Raw genomic sequence first — 19,509 nt, 5'->3', positions numbered from 1 at the left:
ACTATACAACCTACAAGTTATACAAAATACGGCACTTAAAATTATCACGGGCACGCGAAAATCCACTAGCACCGTACTACTCCACACCGAGTGTGGAATGTTTGTTCTGAGTCACCAAAGGCAAATAAATCAGCTAAAATATCACGCGCGCACTAAGGCTATGGAGGATAATCTCCAAATTAACTCAAGCATAACCAAAGACCCGGTCTACCTTAAACGGAACAAGCAATTCCCGTACGCGATGAATATACTAGCGCTTTATGAATATTATGAGGTCGACTCAATTGAAGTACAGTTACCTACTTATTATAGCCTGAGTAAAATTTCAAAACCCGATATTGACTTTCACCTCTCAACACTAATTAAAAAATCCGAAATCGACTCCAATAGCGTAAATATAGCCCTAAATTATATAAATAATGAATATGGCGGGTACACACAGATATTCACGGACGGTAGTAAAAACGAGGAATTAGGACTAGCCGGCGCTGCGTACGTAGTATATAACCCACAAAATGCCATTACCCACCACAACAGAGTAAAACTTAACAAAGAACTCTCCATATTTGCCTGTGAATTAGCTATTATTTACGACGCAATAATGTGGCTAAACACGCTTGACACACACGAACGAACAAACTACGCGATTTTAACTGACTCTTAGCGCATTGCAAGCACTTCATGCAGGATCATCGAAAACGCGCCCAGACTTGATTTACGCTGTCCTAAAAGGTATCACAAAATGAACTCATAAAAACATCTCTCTTTTATTAATATGGATACCAAGTCATGTAGGCATCCCGGGTAATGAATACGCCGATAAACTTGCTAAGATAGGATCCCACGAGGGCCTACTATACGAGTTAAAACCCAGCGCACGCGAACTTATCGCCATTATCAACCAAAAAGCGTATAATGAACAGGACCGCCACTTTTCAAAGTACTGCGCTGATCATGATTTACCATATATCACTAACCCCAGCCACAAGATCAATATCTATAGCTCCATTAAACAAGAAGATAGGGCATATACTCGAATGCGATTAAGGGTGAGTAGGTTACACGACGATTGTTACAAACCTGTTCTGTGCCCCATATGCAACATTCCAGACACCTTCGAACATCTATTCTTTATATGCCCAGAACATTCAGTGCAGCGTCTAGAACTAAGCGCAGGAGTATTAGCAGCGTACAAAAATATTACTGTTAAAATTGATCGAGGTCTACTGCTTATGCCTCCGAACGCGATCGGCTCTATTGTAAGGCAACATGTTTTCAAATTCTTGCGAGACACGGGATACCTTAATAAAATATAAATACACTAGATGCAACGCGTTTAAATAGTAAAATAAAAATATCCCGATAACGAGCATTCATGGCGAGGGCCCTATCAAACTAAGCAATAATACTATGGCACTTCGCATTAATGAGACGATACCGAATAATTAGTATTAATGAATACGACTATACATTTCTCTATCCCTGACTTATTATACTGCACATCGTATACCCGAAACAATATCCGTTAGACTACATACTAATGATAAATTAGTTTTAAATCCCCAATTAGCTTGGAAATGAACAAAAATATATACAAAAAGACTAAATTGGAGCCTTTTAACGATTTCTAATTACCTCCCCTGCAATAGAATATATATAAGGAAACTCGCATTCTAAACGCGTGCCCGTGCCACTCGCTCTCCAAATACGTACTAAATATAATGAAAAGAATCAACAAAATTTTAAACAAACGCAAAAAAAGCAATCAAGCTAAATACCTACTCAGGCACCTAAGATAACAACCACATACATATAAAACAATTACACGTTACAACAGGGCATACTAATCAATCTAGCGTCTTCTTGAATAGATTATTTCCCTTAGGCTTATCCGAATAGCAAAAATATGTATATAAGCAAATCGCGTACCTTGCATAAGTGCGAATTAAGGGCGTGCCTGTGACAGGATAAAAATACATTTAGGCAATAATATAACATTTACTCTGTCTTCCGGACCCTGTCCGTGGACTATAGTCATGAGAGGGTCCCCTGGGCGGGCACGGATGACGGGTCACTTCGGTGATCACCATGGGGCCACTCGCCCGGTCCCGCTCAGAAGGAGCCTACGGTATTATCACGGCCCGAGCATGGCACAGATATGACAACCGACCTATAGTTACCCCGTCGCAGGGCATAGCCGACGGGTCACATCGGTGATCACCATGGGGCCCCTTGGTCTGTGCCCTGTGAGGACGCCACGGACGGGCACGGGCTGACAGGCTGCACAATATAACCCAGTATAACAACAACAACACTCTCTTAATACAACGACGTTGTATGACGTATGGCTGAACTTTAATCTCCCCTCGAAAACCATTAAGCAATCGGGCTAACAGTATCCGGGTTCCGCGAGACCCCCCCCCCCCCCTTTTTGTGCTGGTCCTTTTAATTTTATTTTTTTCCGCTGCATCCAGCACGCAGCAACCGACGACAAAGTATGTGGGGCAGAGCACACAGACACCTCACCTCCGTACGAGCACGGAGGCCGCAGTAAGTGCGCACGCAGGTACTCTCTCGAGATACCTACAGTGCAACCCCTATAGATGTGAATATTGTAACATTCATGTATTTTCCCATATGCATAATACTAAAATATGTTGGTTGGAGCGTGTCGGCTGGGATGTTAAAACGTGCCTAGCCCCCCACGCAATATGTCTCTGCCGACGCGACCCACCCAAGATTACCAAAAAAAGAAAAGAGAAGTTAATTATTGTAATTGTGTTTCTCGTTGTATTGCAGCGAGGAGAATAATTGATTGCATGTCATATGTCTACTAACCATTATATCCACCTATGTAGCCGGATTGAGCCCATAGAAAGCCAAGCTCCGGCCACGATACCAAACGGCCATAATACAATAACACATAGGATTGCTGCCTTTGTAACCACATACATTATAACCAGAAGGAGTAACGTATGCTCCCTCCCTAAATACCATATACACTAATACCTCAAACTCAGCCCCTCTCTTCTTTCATCAAGTAAATGATCTTTAAAAACTAGTCTGGCCCTTACAACACCACAGTGTCAGACACCCAACTCTGCAAGAAGACAAAATGGATCTCGACATTGTCTATGTCCCAAATGAAATAGTCATCTCGGTCCAAATTACACACACACAGTCCCTTTCTACTATCGTCAAGTAAACGATCTTTAAAAAAAACTAGTCTGACCCTCACAACACAATACAACCAATACCCATAAAAGCAACAGGGAGAGCCCACATCACTATACAAAGGCAGCACATTTATATTTAAACCAGTACTAACACCATGTACTAACATGTCCTCCGCGAGGAACGTTAAAGGGGGGTGCAGTGTTCACTTAAAAGAACCAGGGGCGCCTCTGGATTCGGGGCGTTTCCTGTATCCTGCTCGAACCCCCACTAACAACTCTCTCAGGGCGGAGAGTACAACAACCACACATAAATATAGGAAAAATAATAACAAAGCCTTAAACAACCACACCAAGATCTTCACAACATAATAACAAGTATAAATAAAAATATAAATCATATGCTATATAAATGATATCATTTCACCATCTTCCACTATTAAATCTAGTTATAATCATAAAATAAATATAAATTTAATACAGCCCAGCCTGATACAAGGACTGGATGTTTGGCGGCGGGTGGGAAAGAACGATGGTGACTCCGGGTGTGGCTTTGGGAAACTCCTTGGTCGGTTCTTGGCTGATCTGTTGTCGCGCGCAGCAAGAGGGTGGATGAGGGTGCTTGTCTCGGGAGGCTCCAGCGGTGGGGGGTTCGGGGCGGGGCCGTATGCGAGCGCGAGGGGGGGGGGGTTTCGGGCCCGCTCGGCGTGGGTGCGCTTGTGCGGGGCGGGGTGTTCTGCGCCCTGGGAACTGAAATGAGATACAGCCTTCCACTATTGACCGACGGACGTGAAACAACCGACAAACTCCTCCTCTTCCGCTCCAGACAAAGGTTCAGCCACCACATAACACAAACTATACATAACCATCCACATATCAACAACACAGGACCCAGAATACACCCATGCAACACTCACAAACACATCACTCACATACAAAACACGCCGCATGATCCACACCACACCATCAGCACACGATACAGGGTACATTAAGGTCTCATTGGCCAACGTGCACTGAACTATTAAAAAAACAAATTAAAAAAAATTATAATAATTATTATTATTTGGCGAATACCCGGGCAACCGGGGTAAATTTGACCTACTTTGGCTCAAAATTAATCTTTTTCCCCTGAAAGGGCACAGGGGCAGGTCCAGCTGAAATGACTCCGTGAAGGGGCGTGGGACCTGTAAATAAACTCAGAACAACACAACATTGGATTTAGTTTTTTTCATACATCAAGAGCCACAGTCTGCAACTGACTCGGGTACATCGCTTCCGGTCCGTACAGAAGGAAGAATAGGCTGAATTTTGTTGACGACTGTTTTTTTGGTCCGAATTGAGAAAAGAACCTCATCAAGCCTTTCATCCCAGTTTGTGTATGTCGTTGACCGATTTGCTTAAGGCCCTTTGACAAAAATCAGACAATTAGTGAGGTTTTAACAAATCAGAAGCACATAAAGTGATATTGAACACTATTCTGGTATAAATTATGCAACTTAATGAATTCAATGAAAATTTTTAAGACAATAATTACGCTCCCTACACATATTGTACAGAATCGATATTGAACCAGCTAAAGTCTTCAGGGTAGAAATCCAAATCTTCAAGGCTTCGTTAGAATTACATGTACCAGCAATTGAGGAGGAACCTTTCTCTCTTTATGATTAATTTTGGAAAATCTGGTGTGTAAATTTAAGGGTGAGCAAGGCCCAGTTTACACACAAAGACAAAACAGATTGGCAAATGCTTGGTTAAAAGTTATAGTGAATAATAAGCAAAAACACAGTCACATCTCAGCGATAAACAGTTTGAAATTTATTAACCTTTTGATTGTTTTATTGGTCCTTTCATCAAGGCCTTTTGTTTGTGGGTGGCATGCAGATGTTACTTTGTGTTTAATGTCCCACGTTAAGCACAACTCTTGATTTATCTGAAAAACAAAATAAGCCAAACATATAATGTCGTCCGTTCACCTGTAAATAAAACAGAACAAGAGCTGTCACTATTAGATCACTTATGCCCCCTATAAATGCTTGATATAAGTTATGAGCTTTTTTCGAAACCTAAACGCAGATTTCGAAACTTAAACGCGGACCGTAAGTTCAAGGTCAAGGTCACAGGGGTAAAAATTTGTGTGCGTATGGAAAGGCCTTGTCTATATAAACATGCATACCAAATATGAAGGTTATATCTCAAGGAGATAAAAGTTTTGAGCATTTTTCGAAACCTAAACGCAAAGTGTGGCGGAAAGACGGACAGACAGACAGACACACAGTCCAATCACTATATGCCCCCTTTTCTTCATTATTATATAAAGAGAGTTGGTCTGACAAATCTCATGGCAGTAATTATCAATGTATTCATAAGAAGGGCAAGTGCGCACTACCACCTTCATCATCATCATTATTGCATGCTTGGAGTTGGTCTGACAAATCTCACAGGCAGTTATACTCGTGTTATCACGAGAAAGGCCAGTCACCACCACTACAACCTTTATCATCATCATCATTGCATACAAAGAGTTAGTCTGACAAATCTCACGGGATGTAATTATCAATGTATTCATGAGAAAGAAAAATAACCGCCACTACCACCTTCATCATATTCATAATCTTTATTGCATACAGAGAGTTAGTCTGACAAATCTCACAGGCACTTATAATCATGTAATCAAGAGAAAGACAAGTCACCACCTACACCACCTTTATCATCATCATTATTGCATACATAGAGTAAGTCTGACAAATCTCACAGGATGTAATTATCAATGAATTCATGAGAAAGAAAAGTAACCGCCACTACCACCTTCATTATAATCATTATTGCATACAGAGAGTTGGTCTGACATCTCACAGGATGAAATAATCATGTTATCATGAGAAAGGCAAGTCACCACCTATACCACCTTTATCATCATCATTATTGCATACAGAGAGTTGATCTGACAAACCTCACAGGCAGTTATACTTGTGTTATCATGAGAAAGACAAGTCACCATCACTACCACCTTCATCATCATCATTATTGCATGCTTAGAGTTTGTCTTAAAAAATCTCACAGGCAGTTATACTCATGTTATCATGAGAAAGGCCAGTCACCACCACTACCACCTTTCTCATCATCATTATTGCATACATAGAGTTAGTCTGACAAATCTCACAGGCAGTAATAAACATGTAATCATTTATATGATTACAAAGACAAGTAACCACCACTTTTACTTTTATCATCATCATTATTGCATACATAGAGTTGGTCTGACAATACTAATGGGCAGTAATTATAATGTTTTTATGAGAAAGACAAGTCACTCTCACTACCATCATCATCATCATCATAATCATTATTGCATACAAAGAGTTGGTCTGACAAATCTCACAGGCAGTAATAAACTTATACATGTAATAACTAGAAATGGCGCGGTAGAGGCCGACGAGTATCCCCACACCGCATGTTTGACCCAGTGGCGCCCCAGGGTTGGTAATGGGGCCATGCATAGTTGAGATTGACCGCATTGTCATAAGAGAGGTTCAGTATCAATTAGAAGTGAATCGGTGTAGAAATGAAGAAGTTATAGTTAAAGGCAATTTTGGGTGGGTGTGGTCTTTGTTGGCGGGGCGCCCCAGGGTTGGTAATGGGGCCAGGCATAGTTGAGATTGACCGTATTGTTATAAGAGAGGTTCAGTATCAATTTGAAGTAAATCGGTGTAGAAATGAAGTTAATGTAAAATAACCTACAAAAATGAGTGGAAATCTCTGACCCGGCCCCACCCCAACCCCCATAGCTTTTGACCCAGGGGTTAGATAAAAAAGTTCCAAATAGTGCAGGGTCGCACATATGCTCGTAGCTACCATGTGCACATATGCTCGTAGCTACCATGTGTGAAAGTTTCAAGGTTCTTAACCAACAATTTGCTTGATAAAGATCTCTTTATCACAACTGTCTATAGGTGAATATCTTCACTAATGAATGATCATTTTAATAAGGCAGTGGTATGGCAAGCGAAATGCACATTAATTCCTTAAACCACGGTTTAACAGTTAACTATATAGTTAAGAGACTTTGAACCCGGGTTCAAAGTGCCGTTTGCACATGAAGTTCTTAAACCCGGGTTCAAGAATTTGAACCGCGGTTCAAAGTGTGTCTAAAAATAGATACAAATCTGTTATCTGAGACAACCAATCAGTGGGGCTTAAACCACAATTAGAAGGTAAATACCGCGACTTCATCGGTCATCTCTTAAATATAGGGTTAAGAGACTTTGAACTGCGGTTCAAAGTCCTAAACTGTGGTTAAGAGGCACGGAATGGACATTAATTATATAACAGTCAATTGTTTAGCAGTGCTGCAGCTAGGATTTGAAAAGGGTAGGGGGATTTTTTGTCAAAAGGGCACTTTGGACGCGCAGTATTTTGTCAAAAGGGCACTTTCGAGCGCGCGGGTGTTTCTAGAATGCTTCCTCATGCATGTTAATTTATATGTTATTATTAATTGTAAGAATAAATTATTGCCATCGTCATTAAACAATTCAAATTTAATGACTGCAATGAGGAACAAATTAATTACAATGTATTTAATAAGAGATTTATTAATCATCATAATATGTGAATTTTTTTTTATTTTTTTTTTAAGGGCAGGGGGGGGGGCCCTAGGAAGGTCAGGGCGGAGGTTCGGGAGGGCAGGGCGGGACGCCCTTCGATTTAGGCCTAGCTGGAGCACTGGTATTGTTAAGAAACTTTGAACCCGAGTTCAAAGTGCCGTTTGCACATTAATTCTTTATTGGTCCTCTCTTAGCTATAGGGTTAAAAGACTTTGAACTGCGGTTCAAAGTCTAAAACTGCGGTTTAAAGTCTTAAACTGCGGTTCAAAGTCTTAAACTGGGGTTAAGACGCGCGGAATGCACATTCATTATTTAACAGTTAACTATTTATTCCTTAAACCCGAGTTCAAAAGTTTGAACCGCGGTTCAAAGTGCGTTTAAAAAAGACACAAATCTCTTATCTACATAATTCAGAGACAACCAATCAGCGGAGGTTAAACCACAATTAGAAGGCAAATGTCACGGTTTCATTCGTCGTTTCTTAACTATAGAGTTAAGAGACTTTGAACCGCGGTTCAAAGTCTTGAACCCGGGTTTAAGGAATTAATGTACAATGTGTATTTAAATACTACATAACTGTGATTTATATTAATTGCTGTATTTGTTTGTTTGGCGAAATAAATTACATTTTCATATCTCCCTTTTTACACCCTTTATATACTATGCACAAAAATCGGAATTTCACTATCTAAGTAGCTAAAACATATGCACTAATTATCTTGCGTGACGTTCATGTAGCAAAAAACAATTAGATCTTATCAGCCTGCGTGGTAGCACACAATTTAAGTAAATGTATTAGCACGTGTTCTCATGATGCATGGCAAAGAAATCTGCACGTAGATCAATAAATAATCAATACATTTATTTGTTATAACAGCCGTATGGCTAAACATTCCTTATAGGAAAGGCTAAACGTACAGAGCCATACGACAAGCCAATATAGGCTAGTCGTACGGCCCGTATGGCTAGCCTATATAAAGTATAATGGCTAGTCGTACAGGGCCGTACGGCTAGCCACTTTCTTTTAACAAACAATTTATAAAATATCTAATCTATGACTTATCCTTATTTCCTAGAATTTTTACATTTTATTTGGATTTTTTTAAATATACAGTTGCTACGCATGTTGTGTAGATGAAAATAATTTGGAAAATATTCACTAATAATGGTGGATTGGTCATTGTCGGCTCAGGTATTACTTACATGTACCCCGGGTACTCTTAAGTATACTAACAAACCCCTGGTACGGTAAAAATCAAAGTACTGACAGTACTGGTGTGACGATGCTTTTGAGAGGATGGATATAAAAGCATCAAGTTAAGTTTATCTACATCACCACAATCACCACAATTGTGTATGTTGGTATGAAAAAAAAATGGGTATGAAAACAAATTTGGGTACGAAAAAATATTTGGGAACAAAAAAATTTGGACCGAAAAAATTTTGGGAACCAAAATTTACAAAAAAAATTGGGGATGAAAAAAAATTGGGTACGAAATAAAAATTGGGTAAGAAAAATTTTAGGTACGGAAAAAAAAATGGGGCAACGGCAATGTAGTACCTGTGGGGAACTTGACCCACACTCGCACATTTTCGGTCCTTTCCGTCAAACATCAGATAAGATCCTCGAAGGCAATAGTATGAATACACATTTCGGAAGCGGTAATGTGGTCCTACCTACGCGCGTCAAAATGTAAGCGAAATATGTACACAAGTCTGTCAGGAATGATTGAATTAACGAAGAAAATCGTGTATTGATGTTAGTTTTTTGAAGAAATGTGCAGAAAATATATTAAACAAGAGCTGTGTTTGTGAAACACAATGCCCCCTGCTGCGCAGCTTTGAAGCCATATATTTTACCTTTGACCTTGAAGGATGACCTTGACCTTTCACCACTCAAAATGTGCAGCTCCATGACATACACATGCATGCCGAATATGGAGTTGCTATCTTCAATATTGCAAAATTTGACCTTTGACCTTGACCTTGAAGGATAACCTTGACCTTTCACCAATCAATATGTGCAGCTCTATGAGATACGCATGCATGCCAATATTGAAAAAGTTATGGCCAGTGTTTAAGTTTTCGGACAGACAGACAAACACTTAATATTTGACATTTGACCTTGAAGGATGACCTTCACCTTCACCTTTCACAACTGAAAATGTGCAGCTCCATGAGATGCACATGTATGCCAAATATCAAGTTGCTATGTTCAATATTTAAAAAGTTATGGCCATTAAAGTTTTCGGACGGACGGACAGACTGACACACTGACTGACTAACTGACTGACAGTTCAACTGATATAGGCCACCATACCGGGGGCATAAAAAGCAATGGCGATATTTTTCTCAGCCACATAATTGTTAATAGTTTGATATCACAAAATGAAAGTGAAAGTAGAACTGTCAAAATGACAACCTGTCAACGTCTTGTTGTTGCTGGCACGAGAGGGCGATTACACTCAATGTGTTCACATTTTGACCATAGGCTTTGTCAATGACCTTTATAGTATGGGTAGCTTTGATATTATTTATTGCTATCATGTCACTGCATGATTGTGTATATGTTTACAATACACAAAGCATAAATAATGATATAAATATACTGATTGAGCTTATAATAATCTGAGAACTATAGCCAGGTCAATTAAGGACTGTGTCCTGATTTCATGAAGAAATGACCATGCATGTCCTAGATTTCAAATTCAAGGCCCTGGTGTGACACATTGGTAGCATTACCGTTAAACTGTTACCAGGCTTATGAAATTAGTTTTTATTGAACTATCTAAGGAAATCTAAATCAGGCACTGATTTTTTTTGTTTTAATACAGTCATAGATCAGTTGTGGCCTCTGGGTAATGACCAATTTTTGCTTACTTGTCACACTCTTAAAACTTTCCACACGTCTATAATAGCAAATCTGGATTTAGGTGATCTTCAATGGTACATTTAAACTTTAGCTCTGTTACAAGAGTGCTGGTAAAGTCCAGTCACATATTTAAATCTAGGCCATGTCAAAATCAAAGTGTCAAAGACAAATGAAAGATGCGTTCATTAATTATTGTCCAGTTGTTTACTACTGCTGTAAGTTTTTATATAATATGACTGATGAACATCATGTGAGAGAAAATTCACATTATCATTGTATATCAGGTTTAGCAGCCTTTGAGATAACAAAGTATGCTAGTTTTCAATGTCGCTTCTGGGGATCAAACCCGTAGGGCTTTAGGAAGATTCTGAAATTTTCGATCCCTCAATAGCAACCAAACCAAAAATTAAGTCAAATATTGCCGACTCGGTTTTTTGAGTCGGTTCATGAGGGATAATGGAGCTTGATTGGTCATTGTCGGCTCTGGTACTACTTACATGTACCCCGGGTACACTTAAGTATACTTACATGTACCCTGGGTACTCTAAGTATACTTACATGTACCCCAGGTACGGTAAATAAACGTAATTTTATTCGCGCCCAAAATTTGATGTCGTAAAACGCGCAACCGATTATCTTAAACACACTTCTCTTCAAAAAACACTGCATCAACATGCTTTTTGAGTATGTGTTCCGATAATATAGAGGCCATTCTACAGAAAATTGACATAAATGTGTATATATAATAATTACAAAAAATAGTCGACAACGACTGATTTAGGGTTAAATTTCCCGGGTATATTTTAGTATATTTACCGTACCCGGGATACATGTAAGTATACTTAAGAGTACCCGGGGTACATGTACGTAGTACCCGAGCCGACAATGAACAATCGAGCGATACTGGAAGGTGCAACATCACTCACGCCTCCTAGCATCGCCTTTAGCAGTATTCAAATCTCAACAGGAAAGTGCTGGAGTCATTGATCTCGAGGGACAAGAAAAACAATTGATTAATGTTCGAAATTAATAATTTGATTAATGACAATTCTATTATTTGAACCAGATCACAGGAAAAGCGCAGTCAAATCAGTATCCAATTAAATTATTTGTTATTGTCAGAAATTATTGTTATTTTTAGCAAACAGCTTTCAAGCGACTGCAGGCTGATCTAGATCTAAACTGGCCACAATCGCCTTTATGTCTCTCTAACTATGACACAGTTCATTTAACTTTAAAATGATAAAAAGTACTAACACTAAGAAAGTCAGAGTACAAACCAGTAAAGAGTTTGAAATCAATGTTGAATTTCAGGACAGCTTGGTGATCTGCAAATCCCCGATGAAATGTTGATATCGGGTATCATAGTCATTCAATAAGTCGCAAATTGCTCGAATACAATTTATAACGCACAATGTGACTTATATTGATAACTAAAATACCAGTATGCCAGTTTTGCCGTGTCAAGCTGTTACGATCCAGAAAGTCCTTCATTCACATCGAGTATATATCCTTCGAATTCCAACTATTGTTTTCAAAAGCGGAGATTTAGTGAATAAATAATTCATATATCATAAATGACAGCTTCTAAATAGCGAAACAAGCAAATTTATGCAGTAAGAAAGTTTTGAATCGAGACTCTCATGGGGGCGGCCATTGTTGAATGTTGAAACACGAACGACAACTCTGCTAGGAGAATGTTATCAATGACGAGCAATCTCCTACGCAGTGGCGAATGCAAAAGGGAAGTAACTGAAAAATCGAGTTATCTCAATCGGACTGGCTCGGTCTTTCACATAGGTCGCCATTGTGATTTTTTTTTAAAGGTTTCATACCTTGGACGATGCTGTAGCATCGTCAAAAAGGTAATCGTACCCGTTCGATATTAGACTGTACCCGAATTGTATTCCCGCCTAAAATCCGATGTCGTAAAACGCGCTACCGATTATTTTAAACAAACTTATCTTTAAAAAAACTGCGTCAACAGGCTTTTTGAGTATGAGTTTTCGATAATATAGAGGCCATTTTACAGAAAATAGACATAAATGTGAATATAATTAATATTTTTTTAAAAGCTGACAACGACTGATTTAGCGTTCAATTTCCCGGGTACGTTTAAGTATATTTACCGAACCCGGTGTACATGTAAGTAAGCTTAAGAGTACCCGGGGTACATGTAAGTAGTACCCGAGCCGACAATGACCAATCGAGCACTATTAACAGTGTGTTGGTGATCATTCATGTATACGATTTATAGAATGCTTTATATCAAAATCATGACAAGTTTATTGTTAAGTGTGTTCTTAATCTTATTAAAATGCTGACTGCCATTCAGTCTGAACAGATTGAGAAGAAAGATATCAACAAATCAGGGTTGCTAGGCCCACATGAGTTTGAAATTCTATCCATAAAACTAATAATAACTAATATTACAAAAATATACCCCTATATGGTGGTCTCTATACTATAAAGGGGTATATTTTTTGTTATTTAGCCATTAGATTAGCTTTATGGATAGAATTTCAAACTCCTGTGCCAGGCTTAAGGTCGGTTACAAAAGAACTATCTGTATTTTGTTTAGACAACAGTCTTAAAATAAATTATCTCACTTGCGGCGAAATTGTTTTTGTTCAGTATAAAAAATACATTCAGCACAAGTGTCCGCATTAGTCTAATACATTATTAAATGAGACGTTGAAGTTGAACGCACCGAAGTGTAGTACTAGTAGCGACATTGTGCACCGATGTCGTTAAGATACATTTAGTAAATAACTGCAGTAAAATTGGAGGTAAATTGTAATCGTAGTTATACATGAAATATTATGCATAGATTGTCATGTGTCTGTTGCAATTATACTTAAGTAATGGAAAGAATCGTTGCTTAATATTACCTGTATCTGACGGTTCTCACGCATATGATTTTGTTTCTTTATGTTCTATTGCGCATGCGCAGTGCTCTGTGTTTTCCGTTTATCTGACCCTTTTCATGGTCTGACGAGTTTCACGCCACACCGGGACGACACTTTCTGTCCATACTGAATTTTCGTTTTGAACATACTCCAGCGGAACGTTCCGTCTCTGATAAGTCTGTGCGATTTGTACAGGCAAATCTAAGATGACACTTTACGCATATGCATTATGCCCAGTTTTCCGAGAACGAGGCTATATGCCATCCTTGTTTTCATAGAACTGAAGGAGGCGTTCAACCTGTTCGACATGAACGGCGATGGTCACATCTCAGCCAGCGAGCTGGGCTATGTGCTCAGGGCCTTGGGCCAAAACCCTACCGAAAGGATGATCAAGGAAGTCATGGCAAAAGCCGACAAAGACGGTAGTTTTAAACATATTTATTTAAGCTCGATTGCACTGAAACCTGAAATTGGTGTCTTTGGGTATGATCGAACTCGTGACTCCCCGGTCGCTATGCGGACACCATAACCACTGCGCCAGGGCGACTTTAAAAGGTTTTTAGTTTTCAAGAAGGAATGTAACGTGGCTTTTTTTCAGCTGATCGCTTTTGTTTATTATGGCATTGAACTATTTGTCTTGACATTTCTATACAAACGGTATTGGCATTTGGGAATAATAAAGTAAGTCATGACTAAGGTAGATACAGATGGTAACGCGACTTCTTCTTATTTCGTTGCTTTTGTTTATTATGGCCCTTCAGTGTGGGTCTTGGACAAATTTTATGTCAACGTTATTGACACTTGGGACTGTCCGTTTTGAAGTCTCTAAAGTATCCCGGTTTACTGTTCATTCTATTTTACTAAATGTGTTCCTTTTTATATCAATAAAAATTTGTTATGATTATGATTACGGTTGACATTGCGATTGCAATTTTCTAACGATTTTATTTAAAATGTCGTTAGTTTCCTTTTGTTTCCATTACTATTTGTTACAAACCAAATTGCACGGGATGTTGGTTTAGTTTTTACATAATTATTATTCTCAAGTGCTAAAGCGCATATTATGAATGACTGGCATTTGATTTATTGTTATCGTTATTGCTTTATCTCTAACGGGGTTATTTCCCTTTGTTTAAAATCTCGTATACAAACTTATGCCCGCAACTCCGACAACTGTTCGTGTGCAATTGTCGTCAAACTGTCACATCATTATTATCTGCACATGTAACAGAGCATATTTTTAAAGTCTTACGATTGCATTATTTTTAAGGAGTTATTGCCATTTGGGTGCGATTTTTGTGTCAAACTGGTACAGAATCATTATCTTCCAGCACTACAGAGCATATTTTAAAGATTTCGCGATAACTTTATCCTTGTCAAGAGTTATTTTCCTATTATAAATATAGATAAAGCTTCTGTGAGCAACGCCACCTACTATTTACGTGCGATTGTAGCCCTACTTTTGTATAATTATTATTTGTAATTTCTAATGCGCATATTTCTTTAATTTTAAGGAGATTTTGTCATGTTTTTTAAATTACACATTTTCGGTTCTGTATTAAAATGGATTTATAACATAAACTATGAAAGTTAAACAATACAAATAATTTAGAACCGTATACCGCGCAATACATTCACTACACCCCAAAATAAAAAAGTATTTACATTCGTGGGATAATTGATCTTGAGATCGTTGTTATTTAAAAGTTTTGTTTCCAATTATTTACTTAGAAGCATGATGCCGACAATAATATCCATAAACTTCTTGTATAAACAATACAAATTTCATGATAAGTACACAAATAGATCTATTTGAAAGTTTCAAGCCATACCAGCAGTAATATCACAGAAACTTTCATTCCGTCAGTCCAGACACTCAATTTATCAATCGCGTTCTCGTTTATCACATGGTAAAATGTTTGAGCTCAACATCGATCGATACACAGCAACAACATCAACAACTGTACAATTATTGTGCTTGAAAACACTTACATAAAAACCAATGACCGTGCAGTGACGTAATTTTTTTTTACAGGAAATGACGTCAGAGAGTACAACGAGTACATGGAGCTCCTGAAGGACTTCCTGAAGGATCCACAGATCGTGGAAATAGAGCTGCGCGAGGCGTTCCGGATGTTCGACAAGGACCGGAACAACACGCTCAACCTGGCGGAACTCCGGCGCGCACTGACCCACCTCGGCGAGCCGTTGTCAGAGAAAGAGGCTATTGAGCTGTGCAATATGATGGACGTGAACGGGGATCAGAAGGGTCGACGTAGACGGTGAGTGTCTTTTTGTCCGTATTTACCAAACAATTCTAAGACTTAAGTGTATGCATCAAAAATATTCTGTAAATTTGAAGGCTAAAAAATTGCTTTATTTCATAGTAAAACCTGGCATTTACCTCTTTTATCTTCATCATTCTTTATGTAAAACATTTTTTAAATGACGTAGTGGTATTTATATATGCAAACGCTGGACGTATTTTTCTTGGTACAGTGTACTTACTATATTCTTTATTCTTACGTTCTAGAATTGGTTGTTGAATACATGCACTGGAGTCATTTTACTTAAGGCTTCTTAGGACAATCTTAACTTAAGTGTTACTTTATAATGTACGGCAAGTCTCCAGGGGCCAGTGGCTGCTAAACTTTTAATGATAAGCTTATATTAAGTTTTGCAAATAGAATGACATGATAATTTTGCGAATGTTTAATAGTGGTAAACACACATTTTATATGAAATTATATAGTATGTATTGTGTTGTATTCTTCCAGAGTTTGTACAATATCTTTGCAAACGGATCTGAATAAATCGCGACCAATGACGGTTGAACCACAGTATTGCTTCTGAGACCAACAAAGTGTAAACGTGCTTCCTGTGCATAAACAAAGGCTTGATGTAAACTTTTAAAACTTAAATTATTCTGAAATATGATTGATTGATTGATTGATTCATTTATTAATTCATTTGTTAATTCATTAATGCATTCGTTGTGTTAAACTTGTATGTATGTATGTACGTATGTATTTTTAATATTGTATTCTGATATACTTATTTGATACATTTATTTCATTCAAAAATAATTAATTATTTATTTTTAATGATATAACCACATAAGCAACACGAAAAGCTTGCGAATAAAAATTTAAATCATCGCCTGCTATGCTTGACTGTAAATTACTTGCATACTTTATGTTAAGAGTCGGCCACCAGATCATGTCATCACTTCTTACGGCGTCTAAGGATCTCGTCATCTTCAAGGAGTTGTTTTGTTCTCTGTCGTTGCATCTGGTTGCTTATTTTGTTCGGCCAGCGGCTTGAAGTAATCTTTCACAGACATGAATTTATGAAAACCTGTACTTTTTTCGTGTTTTTTTTCCAGGTGTGTTTGCTAGATTTCAGCTACATATTGCAGAACTTAATCGATTGTAGAACTCAATTGCATGAATTAACCTTGATGAAAATCTGAATAATGTTTATCTAGAAAGTATCTCGACCACCTTCGAATCTAGGAAACGTGTTAAAAAAAAGTAATTATTTCCGCAGGGTTCCAAATCTACTAATCGATTACAATTTTAAGCCGATTTTTTTTTTTTTCCCTACTTTTTATCAATATTTTTATGTTTTTATTTTAATTGTACGTTACGTACAGCGATTAAAAAGCCAAGCATTTATCATAGCACGCGTACAACTACCTCAGCTTGCTAGTGTCGATAGTATAAGATAAACGCGCTCAAGGGATTGGTTTTAAAGTTGTAAGTATACCAAGAAATATGATCTATAAAAGATATTCAACTATTAAGATAACCATGGATCTAAAAAAAATTGCCGAACGAACAATCAGTAAGAACGATCATTTATACGTTTGATCCTCTTAGCAACACGCAGCCTCTAACAGCATCTGATGACTGAAATGTAACAACATTGAAGCTTTGTAAGGGGATACTTTCTACTACATCAAAACAGATGCACCGTGGAGGCCCATAGGCAGTGAAACTTTTTGGACCGACACCCCAGGCCCCTATTAGGTCTAGTGTCTAATAGAAGGCTCGTGCAAAGTTAATTTTGTTCGTTTAAATTAGCCTACCAGTGCTAAGTCTTGCAAGATATACAATATGACAATCTCTTTTAATAAGTATACAATGTCATTATAATACCGCAATGCCGATACGACATTATAATTATCACGGGGTTGCAAATTATAAATGATTGGTAAGGCGATTGTATACCATAACAATTAACATGATATTGTTATAAAATTGTTGGCTTTGTCAAGTAATTAGAATTGTCTAAGTACTAAAAACAATTCTTTCGTACGGTCTCAGTCTTACAGGGCCCCTTAACCCTTTCAGTGCGGGAAACCGAATTTTAAAGGCCTTTGCAAACAGTTTGGATCCAGATGAGACGCCACATAATGTGTCGTCTCATCAGGATCCAAACTGTTTGCTATTCTGATAGTATTCTTTGAAAAAAATCGAAGAAAATGCTAATATTAGAAATTCAGCAGACGACATTTTTGCAGACGACAAATTTCCCAGCATGCAAAGGGTTAACGCGGGGCCCAAAGTCAGTCGCCTGCTCTGTCGAATGGGTAATCGGGGATTGGTAGTAAGAAGTAAATAGTGAGTGGAAGGCTGTTTGAAGAAACAACTAGAGAAATTTGGCTGACCATATGCAAGACAGTGCCAGGAATGTCCATAGTGCCTGACATGTCTTCCTGGCAAGGAAGGTGGTACCAGATTTGGCAGGTAGCGTATTCAAGTGCTTTGTTCTTCCATGTGACACTTTTCCACAGAAAGCACATGGTCATCTCGGAGCTTGAGGACTAGTCTGCATGGTTAAAGCTAACAGTTTAATGATGACATGATATGATTTTTAAGTAAGAAAGGTGTTGTTTTTTTCAGTAGAAAGATCCACTAACAGATACTAACTTGTTTACTTAACTTGTTTACTTACAATGAGGGGAATGTTTATGTGTGAGCAGTTGAGATATTACTGTAGAGAACAACTTTTGTAACAAGTTGAGAAGAAAAAAGGTAGTGAGAAGTTAAAGAATGTTTGTCGTAGGTTTATTTGGGGACAGATAGGAAAAGATTAATTAGATTTTAGAAGGGATTTTGTTACTTTATCAAAAACATGTTATAAAGGGACGCAACTCGTGTGTTTATATTGTTGTTGAAATTCAATACTATTAAGGGACGTCACTCTTGTGTACGTGTTGTTGTTGTTGTTGTTGTTGAATTTCAATGTTGTGGATGTGTTGTTAATGTAATTTTTCTTGAGAACAGCACCTTCCGCTAACTACAACTACGAAAAATTGGCGTATAAGGAAGCTTGGCTTCTTGTCATCAATACAAATTTTCGTAGCTTCTGGTTTGCAACAAATTCGGAGCAGTTGGATCAAGCTTCGAATGATAAAACTGCAACTTTTGACGAGCGAGATCTAGACTAGAGACGACTGTCGGTGGCGCAAGCGTTGCATATCAAACAACAAAATAAAAGTCGGAGAATTTCAATAAAGTAGAAACGCAAATATATCTTGGCACATTGTTCAACATCAACGTTTTTTTACTGAGAGAAGAGAAACGGTAATGTTCCTGAATCTTAGGTAATTCATTGTTCTATATATCATTAATTGCACCCATGCTTACACGTTTGCACAGGTTAATATTTCGTATATATAATGTCATCATATCTTTACCAAATATAGAACAAATCTCGGACTCGGACTGAGAGTGAAAACGGTTAAAGAGTGCATAGCTTCACACTTTTTCAGAACAAATAAAACTTTGATGATGAACAAACTACAATTAACGTCCAGAAGAATGGTGGTACCTTACATTAACGAAATCAGAGTTTATACAACTGCACAAATCACCGTTGATACAATGGAACACACATTCATGTAAAAAACACAGACATATAGTCTTCACTGCTGGAAAATTCCTATT

General features: G+C 38.0%; 2 protein-coding genes across 3 annotated transcripts in view; one reads left to right on the top strand and one right to left on the bottom strand.

The window, feature by feature from the left end:
* The window catches only part of LOC127858964 (neo-calmodulin-like), a 92,818-nt gene extending 76,311 nt beyond the window's left edge, over positions 1-16,507 (top strand). Inside the window, exon 5 of the mRNA XM_052396345.1 lies at positions 16,333-16,507. Coding sequence (XP_052252305.1) covers positions 16,333-16,364 — 32 coding nt within the window. The 3' untranslated portion in view covers positions 16,365-16,507. The remainder of the gene's footprint in view (positions 1-16,332) is intronic.
* Positions 1-19,509, bottom strand: part of LOC127858961 (uncharacterized) — a 75,501-nt gene that overhangs the window by 51,076 nt on the left and 4,916 nt on the right. The window lies entirely within an intron of this gene.

Source organism: Dreissena polymorpha, chromosome 14 (genome assembly GCF_020536995.1).
Source record: "Dreissena polymorpha isolate Duluth1 chromosome 14, UMN_Dpol_1.0, whole genome shotgun sequence".
Classification (NCBI taxonomy): domain Eukaryota; kingdom Metazoa; phylum Mollusca; class Bivalvia; order Myida; family Dreissenidae; genus Dreissena; species Dreissena polymorpha.
Note: the sequence above shows the minus strand (reverse complement) of the source record. Positions and strands in the feature narration are given on the sequence as shown.